Source organism: Manduca sexta, chromosome 27 (assembly GCF_014839805.1).
Source record: "Manduca sexta isolate Smith_Timp_Sample1 chromosome 27, JHU_Msex_v1.0, whole genome shotgun sequence".
Taxonomy (NCBI): Eukaryota; Metazoa; Arthropoda; class Insecta; order Lepidoptera; family Sphingidae; genus Manduca; species Manduca sexta.
In genome coordinates, this window is record NC_051141.1 from 16,579,535 (window position 1) to 16,600,357 (window position 20,823).

At 34.5% G+C, this 20,823-nt stretch overlaps 1 protein-coding gene across 1 annotated transcript in view; it reads right to left on the bottom strand.

Moving 5' to 3' along the window:
- Window positions 1–20,823, bottom strand: part of LOC115439926 (protein apterous) — a 100,315-nt gene that overhangs the window by 5,040 nt on the left and 74,452 nt on the right. Inside the window, 1 exon segment of the mRNA XM_030164004.2 lies at window positions 12,462–12,664. Coding sequence (XP_030019864.2) covers window positions 12,462–12,664 — 203 coding nt within the window.

Below are 20,823 nucleotides of genomic sequence, written 5' to 3' on the forward strand. Positions count from 1 at the left end.
GGGTATATCAACTCTATGGTATCCACTTTAAAATTCGATTTTAAGGCGATACCTCAAGGTCCATTTTCATACATTTTGTTTCACCTTTAATCTGGGTAACTAAACAAGTATTGGCAAGTAAAGAATTTAAATTCACGTCTAGTTAGTGATTAGTTCTCGCAGTTGAAAGAAAAACGTAAAAATAATTAAGAATCATGGATATTTCGGCCTTTAAAATTTCGTCATATTAAATTTTAAAGGCCGCCTTAAGTAGAATTAATGAAAATGCATGTTCTCATAGGAAAAATAATCGAGCTCGCAAAAAAAAAAAAATATGCGGCCATTGTTTTTCTTTTTGAATTTAGAAACAACACAGATTTTCGAGTAATAACTACGTGGAATAAATGAATACATTATCGAACCCAGATTTTCACTGAAATTTGTTTTAGGGCTGGCACAAAAATGGTGGAGCACAGCGCAACAATAAATTTCTTGCTCTTAAGATTTTTGTGGTAATTAATTTTGAGTATTATTTCAATGAAAATGACGTCGATAGCTGGTTGATAGTAAAAAATTCTCTGTGCTGCGCTCCGCCATATATGCGCCGGCTCTAACACTTATGAACTCATGGCACACATTTTCCCTAAATTACGAAAATAATTGGGTTAAACAGAGATTTCAATAAAAGGAGTGTGATTGAAATACGTCTCTACAAGTATGTCTACGTACTTATTTTGATGTCTTTCGAGTACTAGAAAATTATATGAAAATTTTTATTTTTTTAAATACTAAAAATTCGACAATTCTATGACCAACATATTCCGCTCTCCGCTCATATTTGTGTCCGCATCCTATTCTCGTAGACTTCGCAACTGGCATCCACTTGACAAGTCATTTGTCTGATTGTCAAGCGGAACGTTTCTGTTTAAAAATAAACTTTAGCAATCATAATTTACGTCTCAATTTGCTCTGTATATACAAAGTTTGTATGTTTGTATTTTTACTCGCATGTCATTTGAATAAAATCGTAGCGATTATGTGTTGGTACTTTAGGAATTCTTGGAGTCCTGGTTACTTTGGCAGTAGATCTCTCATATATGAGTGAGCCTGGGTACCACCGCAATGTCTATTCCCTGCCAAAGCCGCCAAGCAGCAATTTGTAGTCACTGTTGTGTTCCGGTTTGAAGGACATTGTAGCCAGTGTAACACTAGTGTTTCTACTGTTTCTAGCGTATCGCTTACCATCAGGCGGACTACAAGCTCGTCTCGTCATTCAAAGCTATAAAAAAAAAAAATATCTCACTATCACATCCGCCATTGCAACTCCTGTACATCAGGATCGACACGTAACGGGTAGTGAAGGGAGGCGAACTACGCATCAAGTACCCCCCCCCCCTCCCCCCAATTTGTAAAAACATTACCTAAAATAATTACTCTTCAAGAATTCTTTTTGAAAATATAAACAAAATATTGTGAATTCATTTGGAAAAAAAGGACCGGTAGTTTAGTTTTCAGAAAAACATTGCCTCTACCTTCCCTTACCATAATACGCCAGGGGAACAGTGAAGGGAGGATTTTCCTTTACGAGTAAAGAAAAGTTGGTAAATTTGCCGTTAAAGCATCGGAATGTTTGCCGGCAAACTTGACAGCTACATGACATTTACGTGTGTCACGGGAATATAACCTTATTTACTACATAATAAGGTTATTCTTTCTTTAATGGTTAAATGTAAAGCTACATTAAAGTTTAAAGGACTGTCACCAATATATAGGTCCCAGCGAAGGGCGAACTTTTCCGCAAGGTAACCCGATACAACATTTAAGTACTAATATGCATAAATATCTGCAAATCGTTCTAATAATAAGAAAGGGAAGCCGATAGGAATCGGGATGCTTCGCCAGGTAGGTCCACGTCTGAAAAGGTATTTAGTCTATCACTTCCCTGGTCTTGATGAAATATTAATAGAAAAACAGGTTTTTGCAGCAAAATAAAATATACTTCAGTATCGAAAGAGCAAACAAAACTGACAAAACCTTGAACAAACATCACTTGTTTTACTAAATATACATAAATAGACGACTATTATATAAGCGGCGATAACCAAGTTAGATGTTGAACGGACTGTCAAGACGAATGTTCAAAGGTTCCAATCCCAAAGGCACAAACCTCTTTTTCAAAAAATGTGTGTATTCTTTGTGAATTATAAACTGCTTTAACGGCGAATGTAAACATCGTGAGGAAACCTGCACACCTGAAAAGTTCTCCATAGGAATTTTGAAGGTGTGAGAAGTCTACCAATCCGTACTAGACCAGCGTAGTTGATTAAGACCTAATACCTCTTAGTAGCAGAGGAGGCCTGTGTCCAACAGCGACAGTATACATGACTGATACCATGTCAATAGAAGACATCCTAAAACGGTCTCAAACAAAGGAGTTCAAATATGTTATTGTAAATATTACATTTACTCCTCAAAGGGTCTCATTAAAATACGCTTTCGTTTTAAAACCGGGTAGTTCAAACCCCGGAACGGAAAATACAAACATATGCATTGCCCATTGAGACGCGAGTTGTCCGGAACGGTAATTCTGTTATGCAACAACAAAACGGAACTGAAAACCCTGTAAGCATCAACAAAAGAAACGCTAAGCTCATTATAACAAGATTTAAAATACTTTGAAACTCCTTTGTACGTAGTTTGTATCGTTAGTGACTTATTTTTTGCAACTACTGCTGGGAATAGTTATGTTCTTTCTGAGTCTGAAAAGGTAGCTAATGAAATTCCTGTAAGAAAAAATATCACTATTATATGCTCTAAAATATCTAGGCTATCCCCAAATATTATGTATAATAAACATTCCTTATGTTTACGCGAATGTTAGACATTAAAATAAAACGGTTAAGGCGGTTTTTTGTATTATAATTTTCTTCCAACGTTTTGGAGACTTTGCAGTCTTCATGTTTTACCTACCTATATTTTATAAGAAAATTATAAAATAAACATCACGATAAAAATCGTAAATTTTTCTATTTCAATTACATAACAATTTTTATATCACGAACTTTTCAATGTCCTATGTTAATTACATTATGTTTTATAATATAAAAAGAAACATCTCTGTTTTAATTCGAAAGAACTTTACGTGAAAAACCGCATGTAAGAACTAGTTTATAACAAATTGTAACATATAAAAAGTCACAAGACAAATCCACATCTTATTTTACAATAGAAAATTGATATTTTCACTTGAAAAATAAAATAAATTTCTTGTAAGTTACAAGACGGAGAGAAGATGAAATGGTATACACTCGATTGAACAAACTTGTTAAATAACAATGCTTTCACATTGATTCGTTATTTCTCACTACATTTATACAATAGCCTAAAGCATGGTGAAAACCTAAATTACGAATTATTACTAAACAATAATAAATTACTAAACAATAGCTCAGAAATCAAATTAAGACTTAATACTTAGTTCTCTTGCTTTGTCTAGTATTTATATGTATCTTTTCATGCCTTCATCACACTTGTCTTTAGAATTTCATACATTACAAAATTATATCACATAACTGATCATGAAATAAGAGTAACAAAATGAACCGCAGCAATTTCGTAGCTTTTGAATACAATTAATATAGATAGCAATCTCGTGACAGACGGCTTATGTCATGATTATACAGATGCTTGTGGGGAATATTGATTTACCCTTAAACATTGGTACTTGAACGAATTTGGAGCTGTGTGTTAAAGGGTCATCAGAGGGCTCGAGCCGCCATTCATGTATTCAAACAAGCGCGAGCGTAGATTTACGTAAGACAAAAACTTTGGTAATACACTGTTGAGTATGATACCATATTATATGACCTATTTGCATAATTCATGTTTCAAAACCGGGATAGAGGTTATTCGACGGGCTCTTTATGACAAAATTAAGTCCCACAGCTACTCTAAATTATCTTCAGGTCAGAATGGACATATATTTGCAATTATAAATAAAAATGCCATTGCGTATTACAAGCCACAAAATCAAATATACACGACATTGGGACAAAATATTGGCTTTACTAGTCATAACAGTAAGGCACGTATAGATTAAAATAGCTGTACACATAATGGTCGGTAATGTGACCTACCCACTAATTCATGTATAACCATCGATATATATATACTATGTATTAGATCTGGCGTTCTGTACACTCATTGTGTTCGACTCAACTGTACTGCAATCCGAACATCTGACTTTAGTATGATTTCAACATTGACTGCGTGTATTTATGTATGGAGTACGCTCATAATATAAGAACTCGAGTCTAACTGTAAAACTTTAATAAAAAATATTAGTCAAATAACAAAAAATATTTGTCGTTCAAGTGACTAAAAAGGTATAACAGCGACGTTTTGGTTGCCATTTTAATTCAGATTTGAACAAATAGTTTATGAAAGTTCGTGTCTATAGAATATACGTCAATATGTTTGATTTATCCTCAGCCGATTCCCATTTTGGAGAACATCGCTACTGTTCCGTAGAAGCGGTCGCGATCTAGTGTCGCGCTCTTATCTGCCACACATTCATCAATCGGTTACTGTCATATCGATATGTATCTGAATGAAAAATGGTGCGGTTTCACCATCAAGTCCGAGTTGACGGCAGCAATCATTTGTTTCTTCACCATCACTAGTTGCGTTGGCTTTCTGTTTCGTCAAAGTTAGAGATGGGTGTTATTGTATGTATTTACTCCGGCGCGTGCGTCTTCGAATGTACAGAGTAGTGTTGCCAGACGTTCCGTGTTTACTGGGACGTCCCGTATTTTAGGCACATTTTAAAATGTCCCGGCGGGACAGACTCTGTCCCATGAATCGATCGGTCTACGATTGACAAGTACACACGCACGCAACATTCGCATACATATCAATACGACTCGGTTTTTAACAAATTTAATAAAAAGCGAGTTGATATCTATTTTTAATTATAATTGTAATTGTTAAAACGAATATAAATATTATTTTAAAACAGACTCGATCTTCGAAAAAATAATAAAAAAATTAAATTATTAAATTGACAAAATAATTTTGATCCTTATTAGTCCCGGGTAAAAAACTGAAATCCCGTATTTTTTGTCCATTAAACCACTTGACCCTAGGTTATAGGCTGAAAAAAATCTGGCAACCTTAGTACCGACGTATTATATTTTTTGGGATTAAAAGATTGCTAATACTCAGTCCATATATTTTATCCAAAAAGTCGGTACTGAGTGAGGAGTAACAGAAAAACACCCATTAGCACTCCATTTTACAAGGGATTATAAGTGAAATATTTTAAGTAATTAGCAAGCATAAGTGTAAATCAGTGTTAATAAAATGAATAAATTTGGTGGTGGTGTTATATGTGGAATATTGTGGGTTACATTATGCTATGTTATTTTACACTTACAATTGAATTTCATAGCTTCAATAATTATATCTAATATTAACGCGAAATTATAGAAATACAGAACAAATCCAATTAGAAAAGTTCCTGATAATTGACAAAACGAAATTAAAAGTAAAATATAGTTCCTTATTTAACCTTAAGGTAATCTTAGAAAACTGATTTGCCTCCATGTTTGTCCTTGGCAAATTTATTTTAAACGATAATAGACGACTTTTTTCATACAACGTATTACGGAAATAATCGATTTACCATCGGATTATCCGTTCCCGGGGAAAACTTCATTAATTCCATGGAAAACACCTGCAACTAGCATTGTTTCCAGAAATCCTTTTACCAATTCTTGCACTCCGGAATGAACTGATCACAGTGGAAGTGCGTTATAACTTGACCCTGAAACAAGGTTCAACTAAAGTTCAGGGTAAGCAGCGATTTGGCTGGACCTCGACATTGCCACATCCATGGGTAACAGTGGCCCCTTAGACAGACTCTTCTGCCTTTAGAGGCAATAAAAATCTTTAAAATGAACGTGTATAAGTTTTTCTGAGATCTGTGCTACATTATTTGGTTTTATAGCTTTGACAAGAAGCGCATCTCCGAAACCGAATTTATGAGATACACGACCGATGCTTCATTTATTTCGGGCTATAAATCTTTATGGGGGCATATTAGACCGTAAATATTTGATAAGCTAACATACCAAGTCAATCTAATATTGCTTGTATCATACGATTTAGATACATAATGCTACTAGACATGTCTCAATTTGTCCATGGGTCATTTGGCTAACGACGTCATAGTTAGTGGAAATTGCCGGCCGCTCGGAGACAAACAAAATATCATTCAACAGATTGATAGCGTACAGTTTGCGTCGGCCATTCCTACACGTAATTGAACGGGCGACCAATTACCACATTTGTGTTCTGAATGCATCTTTATTAAAGCTATATAGTTAAAGTAGTTTGCGGTCACGAGATGGTAATATTTTGCCCGTGTTGATGGCAATTATAGCGTCGAGAAGTGGCTTTGAAACTACGCATAATGTGGTTCCCTGCAAGTCCAATAGTCATAATTTTTGAATAACAAATAAAAGATTCGGAAGGCGAATGCTATTTGCAGATGCAAACATAAGGTAAGGAAACATCTAATGTGCACCATTAAGTAAATAGGCTCACATGTGAGCAATAACTCATTCACATATTTCCCTTATTAAGCATCCTAAACAATGAAAATTGAACGCTCTACGCATATAGCCTGTGCGTTACTTAAATTTTCGTCCTAATTTTTTGTTCCGCTCACAAACGCCCCGTAGAGTCCAATAACCCTTAAAATTTCGACCAATAATTGAGAACCACCTCATTAGTGGTGCGATCATTAAAAACATCAAATAATTGCTCCCACAAAATGCACTCAGTGTAATAAACTGTTAATTTGTACGCACTTTTCAATTGTTCATTAAAAAAGTGTAAATAATATTCCTTTTAAATGCGGCCCAAACATCTAACAACGTGAAAGCAAGTAATAGGTAGCTAACAAATACCTAAACAAACAGGGAACGATCAAAGGCGCTCAAACATTCCGCGCAAGTGTAAATAAAAAATCTAAAGATGTGATTAATAGTCTCGTTTTCCTTAAATAAATAATATATGAATAAATTAGGGAGACGCGCCACGTCCGCTCGGCGCGAGATCGCGCGACCAAATGACAAATGACCGCCTTTTGAACGTGCCTACCTACGGCGGAAATTTCTGCCCAACCGAGCGTCTCGGAATGATGCGCCCCTACTAATTACTAGTGCGTTTGATTGTGATCTTTATGTGCCGCCGCACGCCACTCTCGCGTCTAAATCTCAACTCTTAACGTCGCAATTAGCATGCGGTTCAACGTTTATTATTGTCTCAAAATGTACTTAGAATGTAAAATTATATTTGGCCAAACGTCGAGGTGTGACCATCCGATACTAATTGCGGGGGTTGGTGGCACATCACACTTGTCACCATTATTTGTGTGCCGTTAAGAACGATCTTTACACGTTTCTCGACCCGTGAAAACTTTTTAAAAATAGTCAAATGTGAGAATGCGGCCTGAGGGCCGGGTACAGTCGCGTTCGGAATCGACATCGTATCGATAAAATTAATTCGCCTATAAAGTCGGCACCGCTTGATCTCCGCGAGAAAATTGACTAATTTATAAAACGTCGATAAAATTAATACTGTATATTAAAAATGTACAGTAGCGTTTACTTTGTGAATTGATCACGCGTGAGCGAACAAGGAAAGGCACTTTTTCAATCGACTAATTACGAGCTCCCTACTTGAGCGCAGACCATTTTTCAGATGGTGTGTGAGAGGTGAAAAAAAACTACAATCGGTGCGAGTGACAAATCACGTAATTGCGGACGCAAGGAGAGAAATATGGCGCGGTTTGTTCTAAATGCGCCCGCGTCGCGGCCCGGCTGACAGCGCGTCTATATATTACCGCGGCGCCCTGGCAATTAGATGCGACCGAGTCCACCCGACTTCGCCCGAGCCCCACCGACAGACGCGCACCTGTTTCGGGTTTGTTTATGTGTACGTTTTATTACTTGTACATCGGATTTTTTATTGAAAACATGTAATTTTTAATGTTCAAGCGCGATCAATGGTGTGGGTAATTTATATTTTTAGGTGACGAGTGAGATATGTCTTACTCGACTCGCAGGAGCCACTGACTGTAACTACGGCTGACCTAGAAATTGCTCTAACAAATAATGACAATATTAAAAATGTTAGCATTTATTTATTATGTATCGGTGCTCATTGACTTCTGACCAATAAAACCTCTCGATCACTTTTTCTACAAAATATCTAGGAAATTACATAATTTAAAATATTGCCTACTACCACAGGGTTATAATTTTAACAACGTACTTCCTACGTATATGACTTTTGATATCTTATTTATACGCATATTACGTCATAGCTCACATCTCTCTTATCATATTTTGATAAAGTCTCATATGACATCTCAAGAATGTCTAGAGAATAGTCATAGATAGATATCACCAGAATTTGACCAGAAAATATAGGAATTTTCTAAGTCGGTCAAATTTAATACATAATTAAATATATTACGTTGTCTGCCCAATAAACAAACACTTTCTATATATAAAACTGTGATAGGCATTGCTAGACTCACTCAATGGTCGATTTGAATGCTCGCAGAGGCCAGTGCTGTATTTACGCATAAAACAGCGCTGCCTTTTTGAGATCTCCTTTCTAGTTGAAGCACCCGCCTAAGGTTCAGAATCGACATCAAAGCAATTAGTGACTGAGCAACGTCAAAGTAAGAGACATAAATGTCTAGCTTCTAACTTATTTATTTTTTACTTTTTAAAGCACTGGTTACTGGTTTTTATTTTACATTATGAGGGCGATTCGATTTTATAATTACTTTTATTGTTATGTCAAGTACATTTTTAACTATTCAGTTTCTTTTCACGCTTCAATTATTTGATAATTGACGATAGAAACCATCAAAAAGACAATTTTTTTTAGAATTAAATGTGTTTTTTATTTTTTTATGTAAATATTCTTTTATATTATAATATGTTGCAAACACTACATGTGAACTTTAAAAAATTAAATTAATAAACACTTTTGTTCAGAAGCGTACACAAGGGCAAAAGGAAAAAGTCCTTATCTCAGCAAAATGGCGACCAGCCAGAGCTTTTTGCCCGAAAAAAAATCTCAATCAATATTCGGAGGTCGCCGGGAGAGAGGGGGGTCCTCAGCCCTCTTATAATTGGTTGGGGAAAATTTATGCGGCGGCTATATCAAGGCTCCAGACGGCTTGCCTCCGATAATGCGTAAACTCGTACATAGCCATCCTTTAAATATTTATACTATTCCGCTGAATGTTTTTTACATTACATACAGTTTTGTCATTCTAGGCTGGTTGTTAATTTTGCATTCCAGTTTACATGGTCTCTATTAGTACAATCTTTGGGTTGGTTTTTGAAAACTTTTTTCGTTTGTAGGCAAACGAGCAGGAAAGCTGAAGATAAGCAGCAACTCCGTCCATGGACTTTGCAATGCCAGAGATACAGTCAAACCATTACCTACCGGAAGGTTAACACTATTTACTTTAAATCACGTCATCAAACATAAGTTGGCGATCAAATAATTTCAAAACAAAACCGCAACTACCACTTAATAGACAACACAAATGTCATCTTAAATAAAAGCTATCAGAAACAAAAACACGTGTTACGTAACCCGCTAAAAAAGTCAGTAATTAGGAACAAAGGGGCAGGCTTTGATGCAACCGGGCTCTACATTAAAGGGCCGCAACGCAAACAAATTACGCTCAATATCAAGTGCTAAACCGCTGAGATATGCCGATGTGTATACAGCTTGTTAGAGACGGTAGGGCATATGGACACCGCCCTTTGCCGTGCCGGTGTAGGTAAACATTTGAAGTGTTTCCAATGACGTCACGAGCTTCAAAGAACCCTTGAGACCCGAATGCTTTTCTTATTTGGTAGAGATGCAGTACTGTAGTCTCAGTTCTAGCGGTTTTCAATGAAGGAAGATTTCTATGATTCAATGCAAGGGTTGGGAGTAGTTTAATCGTTTATAAATTTTGTAATATTTTTGTATTTAAATGAATAGGTCTTCAACAAAATTGACTTTCAAATTAGGTAGAGGAAATTACGGTTAACGTTAAAAATACCACAAAACGTAAGGTAAATTAATTTTAGCCCAAATTGTATACTAAAAATATCATAAGTGACGGAAACGTGCATAAATATTATTTAAGCATACAATGTAGTGCACTCAACAATAACAAAAAATCATGATTACTCCCAATTATTTTTTTCCCTTCCTATTTACAATTTACGTTTTTTAAAGCGTATTATCGTGTAAGTAGACAAAATTATAGGTTGCGATAACTTCGGCGAAATCGCAATTTTTCGACTGGCCACCCTCACGCAAGTTCTTCGAAATGATAATAAGCGGAAATGTTGACATCTCATCGTTCAAGATTCCTGTTTTGCGAACCTAGTAACCTTCGACTAACCAGTCGTGTCTTTACTTATAAAAATAATCCTTAAAAAAATCTATTGCCAATTTTGGGGAAAAGTTGTCATCGTAAACCCCAAAAAAATTTTACCCACGCTTTGAAACTAAATAGGTTCAATAAATTTTATGACATTTTGTCGTGTGTTAATATTTTCACAACGGTCCATACGTTACCTGCCATGTCATTTGAAAATTTGACATTCCAATTTTAAATTAAAGACGCCGCCGAAGGAACAATCACATACAGCCTTATTTAATCTGTAAAAAATCAACATAATAAAAAAGAAATCAAAGTATATATACCATAAGGCCCGTCGATTTGTTCCTGCAAATGTAGAGACTGTAAAAACACGCAGCACATCACAGTCGCGAGGCGGCCGATAACGCAGGAGTGCAAAGTAAGCCGATATCGCTTACATTAAATTCGCATTAGCTACCAACTACCGGTTTATTTGAGTTATTTTATGTATTTGACATACTTGAGCCCGAGTTGGATATAAAGAGGTCTATAGGACTGAAAAAAAAAACTAGTTAAAGCTGAAAAGATTTTTATGTATCGAAACTACCAAATTGTTGTAAATAATATTCGTATTACGCCTAATTGCGATGTAAGTGCTTCATGCGAGCCTTGAGTACACTTGATTGGTTCAGTTTTGGTCAATTATCGGTTAATTAATCGTGATTCTACCTCAGTTAATTACAGGCTCTATGCCATATTTTGTTACCAAAACTCAACCCAGGCCTAGCCTGCCAGTTTGTATTTTAAATCTGAAATTATGAATGACTAATTAGGTATTTTAATTAAAAGTGTGAGTAAAAAAATAATCAACATTTTTCATTGTATTCGACATCAAGATTCGAGTACCGTATTTTATTATTTTAAACAAAAACATTATGCGATAATTTGTAGAGTTTAATTTAATATTTTTATGATTTTTTTAAATTTTATAACAAATTGATATTCAAACGATGTAAATTAAATTATGTTTTATGTATTTTTAACGGAATTCTTTATTAACTTATTATAATGGAAAATAATTATGATTTGATAATTTTTTACGATTTATTTGTTATAGATTTTACATTTTTACTTTAACGTAATTACGTGGTCTGTGCAAATAGTTTACGACCGTGGGAGTAGTGTAGTTTTATCAGATTTTTTTTTATAAACGACGGCCATTTCTGAATGTATATTCGCCGAAAATCTTAAAAACCGCAACATCTACATTTAGCGTTTTGTTTCCGATAGTATTTATATAAAAAAACCTCAACCGAATAATAATTTCGAAGTATGAATATTTTATATAATTTACAACAAAATATTTTTACTGTCCGTGGACCGTTGACTTCCGTAATACATTTTTCTATCCAACATAGATTAATACTGATTGTTGAATATACACCGGATACTTCGTAATAAAATTACTACGAATTAATCATATATATATATATATTAAACGTAATAAAAATCTTGTAGTGTCGTTTTATCGACGATAAATTGTTTGAGCCGACGCCAAAGGTTGGTTGCAACTGGCGTTATTTATGCGACCAGCGATACTAGCAACCGACCGTGACTTTAGCGTATCTTCGGAAGAATTTTGTGATAAAAAATGTAAATTACAATTGTGTTTATTTCTGAATATATCACTATATTTATCGGCTAGAGATATTGTATCTTTATACCAAATTGATGAATTGTTGTTGTTGCATAATTTATACCTCATAAATCGACCTATATATAAGTAACACACGAGATAATTAAAAGACAAAAACTCTGCAGTTTCAAACTATTTGTATCACAAAACTGTACAGTTATATACAGATATCATAAATAAATCCAATTGCCTGAAAAAGAAACATGTCACAAAACAAGATCTGCAAAAAAAACAATACACAATACATAAATATTTATATATAAAAGTTCATTACAGATTATAAATTCATAATGGTTATAACCTGAAATTAGTAACATAAAAACGTATAATTACCTGCAAAACACGTTTCGGCAGTCCAGTCTTCTGGCTCAGTTGTTTGAGGTCCTTCGCGTCTGGGTTGTGGTTGATCGCGAAGTACGACTTCATTGTCCTCAGTTGGTGATGCTTGAAGCTTGTGCGCATGCGCTTCGTCCGCGACGTGGTCCCGAGCCCGCCGCCGCCGCGGAACCCCATCTCCAAGTATTCAGGGTTCAGATCTGGTGGTAAAAGAACAGTAATACTGCTACATGCTATATGGTAGGCAGTCCGCGGCGGGACATTCCACGACACCTGTCATGCTATGTCAAACTGACAGCTTGTCAACTGTCAGTTTGACAGACATCAATTAAGTATATCTGTATTGCAATGTTAAAAAGCATTAGCAGTATTTTGATATTAGTTCAGTTAACTACATCGTTTTTATAAAAACAAATACATATGGAAGTCGCATTCAGTTCGCAATGCCAATTCGCTACTTCGATGCAAGTAAAGGTACGCAAATAGGCGCACCGTCAAGAGCCTAACCTCCCGGGGCGTCGTCGACAAAACAAAATACAATGACATAAACAATTTATTATAACAATATTCATATTACTCGTCGTATAAATAGAAGATCCATTCATAGATTCTCGAAGGAAAAACCATGACATATTTATTATAATAAAGATTAACATTTCAACACTATGCATTTTATTTTGTAGAAAAGAAATAATAATATCGATACCTCTTCACATAGAAGTAACTTTAATGTTAACTAATCCGTCATAAATGACATCCAAAATATAATTCTATAACAAAAATAACCGTAAGAAGCTAAAAAAATCATAATTAAACTACAATTTCATAGCAGACAATTGAAAGTGTCCCTCATTTTGAAATAAAAGACCCTCGCCGTATTTCGCGGCAGGCCCATACCGAACACTTATCTTTTGGCAAAATTAATTGATGCGATATTATAATGCGATGTTACACAGCCCATTATTTTAATTGTAATTGTAATGTTTAACGAGGTCTTATAATTGCTCGTGGGTAAGCCCGTGTTTGTGACCTGTAAATATATGTGCTAAAATGTTTTTATTACATAGATACATTGCCCGAGCTCTATACTGACAAGACGAAAGCAAGGTAATTGCCCGACATTCACTTAGACAAGCTCCAGCCAGAGCCGCGGCTATTCGGCTTACTAACTTATTGTATTTTTATAAATAAAATACCTTCCTATGTTTTAGACGATGAACAAATTATACTGCAACTGTAAATGAAAAAAACGTTTCACTTCATATGTAAGTGATAAGTATAATTTAACTTTTTTTTAAACTAATAAATGCATTTTATTCCACTGTCATGGCAACCAGAGACCAATAAACTAGATGGCCATGGCGGTCGACGCTTGGGCTGTACAAGTATGTGACTATAGTAAATAGTGCGCTGTTTTTATGTGTAATTTTATTAGTTTATGACGCGTCTATTTGTAAAACGTCATTGTGTATGGGTGTATCATTCGCTAATACTGCTTAGATGTAACTCCAATATATTAAGTATATATGAAAAAGTGAGGCAAGTATTTATATACATTATATCTACTTATTTCAATTTCAAATTGTCGTCGAGAAACAGAGATTATTTTTTAAAAATAAATGAGCAATAATTATTTTATCAATTTTCAATAGGGTAATAATTAATTTAATTGTATAAAGAATTCTGTATTCCATCTCAGGAATAATTGTTGAATTATTTATATTTATTTTTTCACAAATTTATTTCTATTTTGAATAAGACTAATTATAATGTTATCATAGAAATACGCACGTAGTAAACCTCTTTAATTTTTATCTATTTAACGAATAATTTCTCTCATAAAATATTATTTTTCTTAAAATAATTTAGAAACAAAATTCTTTGTACACCTATGGTAACAAATGAAGTTAGTTAAAATAAATTACTACTTTAATTTTCTTTCTCTATGCTATCCTCAGATTAATCTCTAGACTTTTATCTCTCTAATATGTATTTATACTCAATAACATTTCGTTTTTCGAGAGTAAGTAAACATTGGAAATATATCCCGCGGTTGGTCGTAAACCGTGGTTGATTGTTTCCCGCCCGCTGGTCGTATCAGCAGGCTCGCGACGCGTGCCTTTACGACCCATAACGGACGTGCTCAAAGCAATGCCGATTTCGATACAGATTTGCTCGTATTATTTATGCAAATATTTTGAAATGTAAAGAATGTACGTTCTGAAACTACGTATAGTGCATAACAATTATCCGAATTTGAAAGTTTGATACTACGCCCATGAGATAATTTAATTAATTACAAATAACACTATTACTAATATTAAACATGATATTTGTGTAAGACTGATATATTTGTTTTGAGTCTACATGTAGCAAAAACGGTAGAAAATATCTATCCACATTTTTAACCGACATTTATTAAAATTCCATATACCCTTTTAAATGTTCACTCGTCTACATTTGAAATTTATCTGCATTTAGATTTGGAATCCCGATGGCAAGTGCACAAATTATTTTTCTTAATTCAAACAAGTGGAGTGCGCGACAGTTTCGACCGTTCCGAAGCTTGAGCTGGAACAATTAGCCCGGCGGTAATTATGCAGGGATCCGTTGGAGCGTTTTACTCGTGAGCTAATGGCCACCGAGGCCGATTCGCGTTAAATGCGGTGTAGTTTCAGAACGCACCGCGCCACTTCCAAGCACATAAAGAATGTTTACTTTTTAAATTCGAACTTTTTAAATTTCGGTGCGTTCGAAATTTAATTTGGACCGCTCGTGCTGCTCTGTCAAATTATTGTATTGAGGTTGTCGCTGCCAAAACAATATTTTGAGTGCTTTTTCTTTACGGTATGATCTTGAGATTGAATTTGATTGTCGGCGGTAGAATTAAAAAATAAAAGATGCAGAATATGTTATGGATATATCCAATGTCCCGATTATGATTTTAAATTTAAATTCACTGTTATAAAACATCGAGTCAAAATATTATCACTTCCACCTATCAATACGAAATGATCAATCAGGTAGTACTCGTCTGAAGCGATAATCAGATTAATTTCTACCTGCCCGTAGAAATAATATTTACTAATACTTATTGAAATAATTTAGCTTAAGTAATCGTGTAAACTTTAAATAACTAATTACAATATCGATATTAACTGAAAACCTAAATCCTTCGAAGATATGACGTCTTAAAAAATGTTTATCGAAAACAAAACATGAAACATTTAACGCCATTCTATTGTTTATGTTATAAAGTACGCATCTTAACTATGACAAAATATCTGGCTCAATAAAGTTAGCTACACACTTAATCGCGTTTAAAATCCGTTGTGTTGAGCGACCTTTATTTACATGCCGTGATTTACTCTCCAGCTTTCGATACATCAAAACCAGTTTGCACCGACCTCTTATGTGCCATCATAACACTTTCATACGTCCGTGTCGCAGTACGGGCGACGGAGGTGAGGGAGGTCACGGCAAACTGGACCTGTGTGAATGGCTTCAGGCGTTCGTGCATCGAGGAGCTGATAACGTCTCTCATGGCGAATATAAAGGTAAATAGACGAAAAATAACAAAAACACAATTGTATTTAAAACGAAAATTATTTAGGAAATTGGAACGCGCCTTGTTTTAAAAAAAAATAACGTTGATTTATATTATCTGTGATCTGTCACTGTGATATTAAATTTAGAAACGAAATGGGACAGTGTTAAGCAATAATTAGTACGTAAATCAAGTTGGGAAAATATTTTTTTAGGTTCACTTATATACTTAAAACAGTCTAGTAACATTGTTTTAATAAATATTTTTCTCCAAACCACTCTAAAATAAAAACATAAAAAAACAACAAATCTCACTTCATATAAATTACTCTAGTATCAGTCATCTAGAGATGTGCCCGCGCGTCAGCCGTTTATCGATAAATAGCATCGCTAAAAGGAGACGTTATTAATAGATTGAGACACAAAACGCAGGTCGATAACGCGAGGACACCGACCGACAAAAAACTACAAAAAAAACTCAGTGGGTTGTTAAAGCATCATGATCTTATAAATCCATTCATGTTTAGGCTCGACAAGAAAAAACGTGATTTCCTATTCGATAACGCTCCGTCCGGTGACCATTGAGGTTTTTTATGCGAAAATTGCGTTTTTGTCGGACGCGATGTTTTTGCGCCATGACGGTTTGTAATCTACGAGTTCATGTTTAGCGGCTGACGTGTACCACCTGATGGACGTTCTGTTTAAAAAAAAAAATACGTTTAATAGCTTTTAAAATCATGTAGTATTTCGTTCAGTTTGTATTTTACCACCCTGTGTCCCAAAGGTTTAGGATACATGTTGTTGAATCAAAATAAAATTTTGCTTGACTTACAAATCATCCATTGCAACGTATAAGTTTCTCGTTTCAAAAGACGTGATTTGACCTAATTTGTAACCGGTATAGGTACCGATAAGCTCGCGGTATATTATTTCGTGAACCGGAAATACCGGCAAATGTGCGAGCCCACTTTGTATCCTTGTCACACCAGCAGGGGACAGGCTTTTAGAGTGTTTTGTTAAATATCCCTTATCTATGATCGCATCGATTTATATCTTAACCACGTCGACATTTTATAAGAAGAACAAATGCAAAAAGTTTGACAAGTCACTTAGGTTTTCAACAAACATTTTTGCCTGAAAAATACTAGCAATGCCACATATAGGCGGCTACAATATATGCCTACTTTCTACACATAAACATTCAAAATATCTTTTCACAAACCTCTGAACATACCACAAATCAAACACTGACTAACTCAAACAACTTACCATTACAATAAATGAAATCAAAAGAGGCCCAAGTTCTGAATGCATATCATTGAAATGCCAGATGAGGAAATCGTCGGCATGGTGATAACCAGCGGGTGGCGCTACCGGCGCCTCTAACACAGCACGCGGACGAACGAAAGGCTAATATTTCACGTGTTATTACTACTTAAAAAGGCAAACTTATACCTCGATAACTATCACCGGATGATGAAATTATATAAAATGTTAATGGTTTTAGTGACGTCCGCGTATGTCTCGCCCAAAAATTAAAAATAATTTGTTGATTTAATCAAGTTTTATGGTTTGTTTTTATGGCTAGTAGAAGTGCACCGAATTTATATTTTATAATCCACCATGTTGCTAATAAATCGATGTTAATGTGCCGTTGAATACGAAATCATATTCATGATACACGCTATTTAAATATTATGCGTCATATTTTAAAAATTTAATATTGTGTGAATATGATTAATAGGTAGTAAATTATATTAAATATCGATAAGTAATAATCTCATCACTATTTATAAGGCACCCCATCGGCTAAACCAAAATTTTATGACCAGCTCGGTTTTAATGTACGAATGTGTTTTTATATGTGATATAAATTAATAAAAACGTTTCAATGAATGCACAAAAAATATAAACTAAATATTTAATACCGAGTGTTTCAAGCAAAAAAAATGGTGGACAGTAATAAAGTAAGTTTTGAACGTCGGCAACAATAAACTGTTACCAGGCCGTTGCTTCGTGTACAAAAAATCGGTATGCGTTTAAAATAAAACACGAACACGAAAATATATATCCGATAATGTTGCTAGAATATATGTATTGAAATCTATTTGCATAAATATTACAATCCGACAAAATAAAACTTCTAACCGAAATAAACCTAACCAAACTTATAAATCGAACAGATTTCATCGGCATCGATCGTAAGAACAAAATAACATCATTATTCTGAATTTCTTAATTGTCGTAAGGGCCGGCCATAAATATATGTGCGGTATACGCCAGTGCCACTGATACAGTTGTGTTGAGATAACGGACGGAGACTCAACACGAATAGCACATTAGTAACGCGAAGATTTGGGTACCCAGGTACCTATCGAATGGGTTTAGTGCATTGACGTATATTCTATAGACACGAACGTTCGTACAAACTATTTGTTCAAAATGTCAACTAAAATGGCAACCAAAACGTCGCTGTTATAATCTAATTCACATGAACAACAAATAATTTTACTTATTTGACTAATATGTTTTATTCAAATCCTGATTTACACTTAGACTCGAGTTGTTATATCATGAGCGCCACTCCGTACACAACCACAAGCTGTTAATATTGACCATACTAAAATCAGTTTGAATGGTTGACAGTTCAATTCAGTTGAACACAGTGAATGTTCGGATCGCCAAATCTAGTACGTAGTATATAATATATATCGATGGTTTAGTGTTAGAATCAATATAGATGAAAATATATCGGTAAACGCTTACTTGTTGTAATACACTAACATATACTTACTATTCCGCAAACTATTTGAATTCTAAAGACAAAATATATGTTTTATAGTATGTACCAAAATATTCCGAAATCAAAGAAACTATATTTTACATTTCAGACACAAAATTCAGTTCGTCCTCGGTAGGAAATTTTTTTACCTACGCCACACAACTAATTATTTTTATTGAATTATATTTTACGAGCCATTGTTGCGCTGCGCAGTTTTGAGCTTCTTTAGATTAGCGACAAAGGTCGTGGGAAGCCATGAACGCGAGGCTCTGGAACACTGGAACATCCTATTATTATAACAACCTCGTCCACAAGGATTGTTTTGTGACAAATTTAATGACCTATTCAGATTCGTAGGAGTGTTTAGTTTAAGCTTAAAGTTTATTTAACGCCTTCCATTTTAATCCAATAAGATAACCGTATCTTCGATTGATTTGAATCTGTTTGACTTGTAAACGTACTATGTAGGACTAAATATCAGAGCGAAAAGGTGATTGAAAACTTCGCAAATAAGGTCAGTCTACTCGCTCGTGGGTTCAGCCGTCTCAAGCCCCTGGAATACCAAAACAAACGTTATTTTTAACCGTGCCGTAAACCGGCCGCGTCCACTTGTATCCAGTTAGTGCATTGTTTCTATTTTTACAATTTAATTCGCCCATTAGAGCGGTAAATTTTTATAATCGTAACAACAAATTCTAAACCATACAAAATGAAGTTCGAAGGTTTTTCTTAAGTGCTCAATTGAGCATGAACGTAACATAGTTCAATTTCTCCACACATTTATGTTTCACAAGGTTTAATAATAATTTCTTATCAGTTAAGTGTGCAAGGTCCCGATAAACCGTCTGCTTGATACGGTCATGTTTAGTTTTATTGTATTTATTCACGCTCATACTGTGTGAATTCTAATAAACAATGTGTATACGAGATTTTTTCACATAATTTTCAAAAAAATTGGTCACTGTACCATGATATACAAGGTCCTTAAACTGTATGAAATAAAAATTCTAAATATATATTTATGGACCTATAGAATTTCTAATAAAACTTTATTTGTTAAAGATATTTCAATCCAAAAAACTATTGTATACAGCAAGAATTTTAATCTATCACATGAAAGTCCACTCGGAATACATTAATACTTAAATACAAAACAAAGACACAAAATTCTATATACCATAACCTAACAGCCATGCAGGCACAGCCCAACCTCTTTCGTGACAATGCTATCTTATATCGAAAAAGCGGCCGTTTCCTTTTTGTTCCAATACAAAATTAAAAAAAGAAACTTTAAAACCAACTACTGTCGGCGATGGAACGCGCCACCCTATCAGTGGATCGTCGGACGCTACTTCGAAAGTCCGAACCGAAAAAAGCCGGGCACACATTTTGGCGGGAAATAAATCACGCCAGTAGATGTATCGTAAATTTATAGCTTTACCGCTTCGAAGAGGAAAAAAACAAAAAGTGCCCCATCGGCATTTGTATGTTCTCACCTTTAAATGAATTAATTGAAAGTAACGTCTCATTTTACAATAAAACGTGGCAACACTTTACGTTGATCTTGAAAATATTCAAAGTGAATTTTTACGTTAATTCACAGTGGTGTTCATTAAAATAAATTATGTGTATTAAATTAATCTACCGCATTAAGGAACGTAACAAAATGACGTCAAAGTATTTATTCATAATAATTAGATTATTTAAATAAATATAATTAAAAAGATTAGGAACTGTTTCATAATGCTGAATAAATGCTAAGTCACATAAATGTTTAAGCCGACCAAATACAAAAGTCACACTGTAATCTATGCTCCCAAATAAATGGTATTGAAATGAGTACTATCTACATTAGCTGTTTAATACGGTAACTGTTAATTTAAATTTACCTGAAATATGCGAAACAGGCCCTCATAGTTAAATAAAAGATCAAATAATAAGCACACTAGCTAATTTTCGTCGTTATTTACAATGAACACCCAGATTAAAGCTGTAATATAATGTTATCTAATTTCACCGAGTTGTATTTTA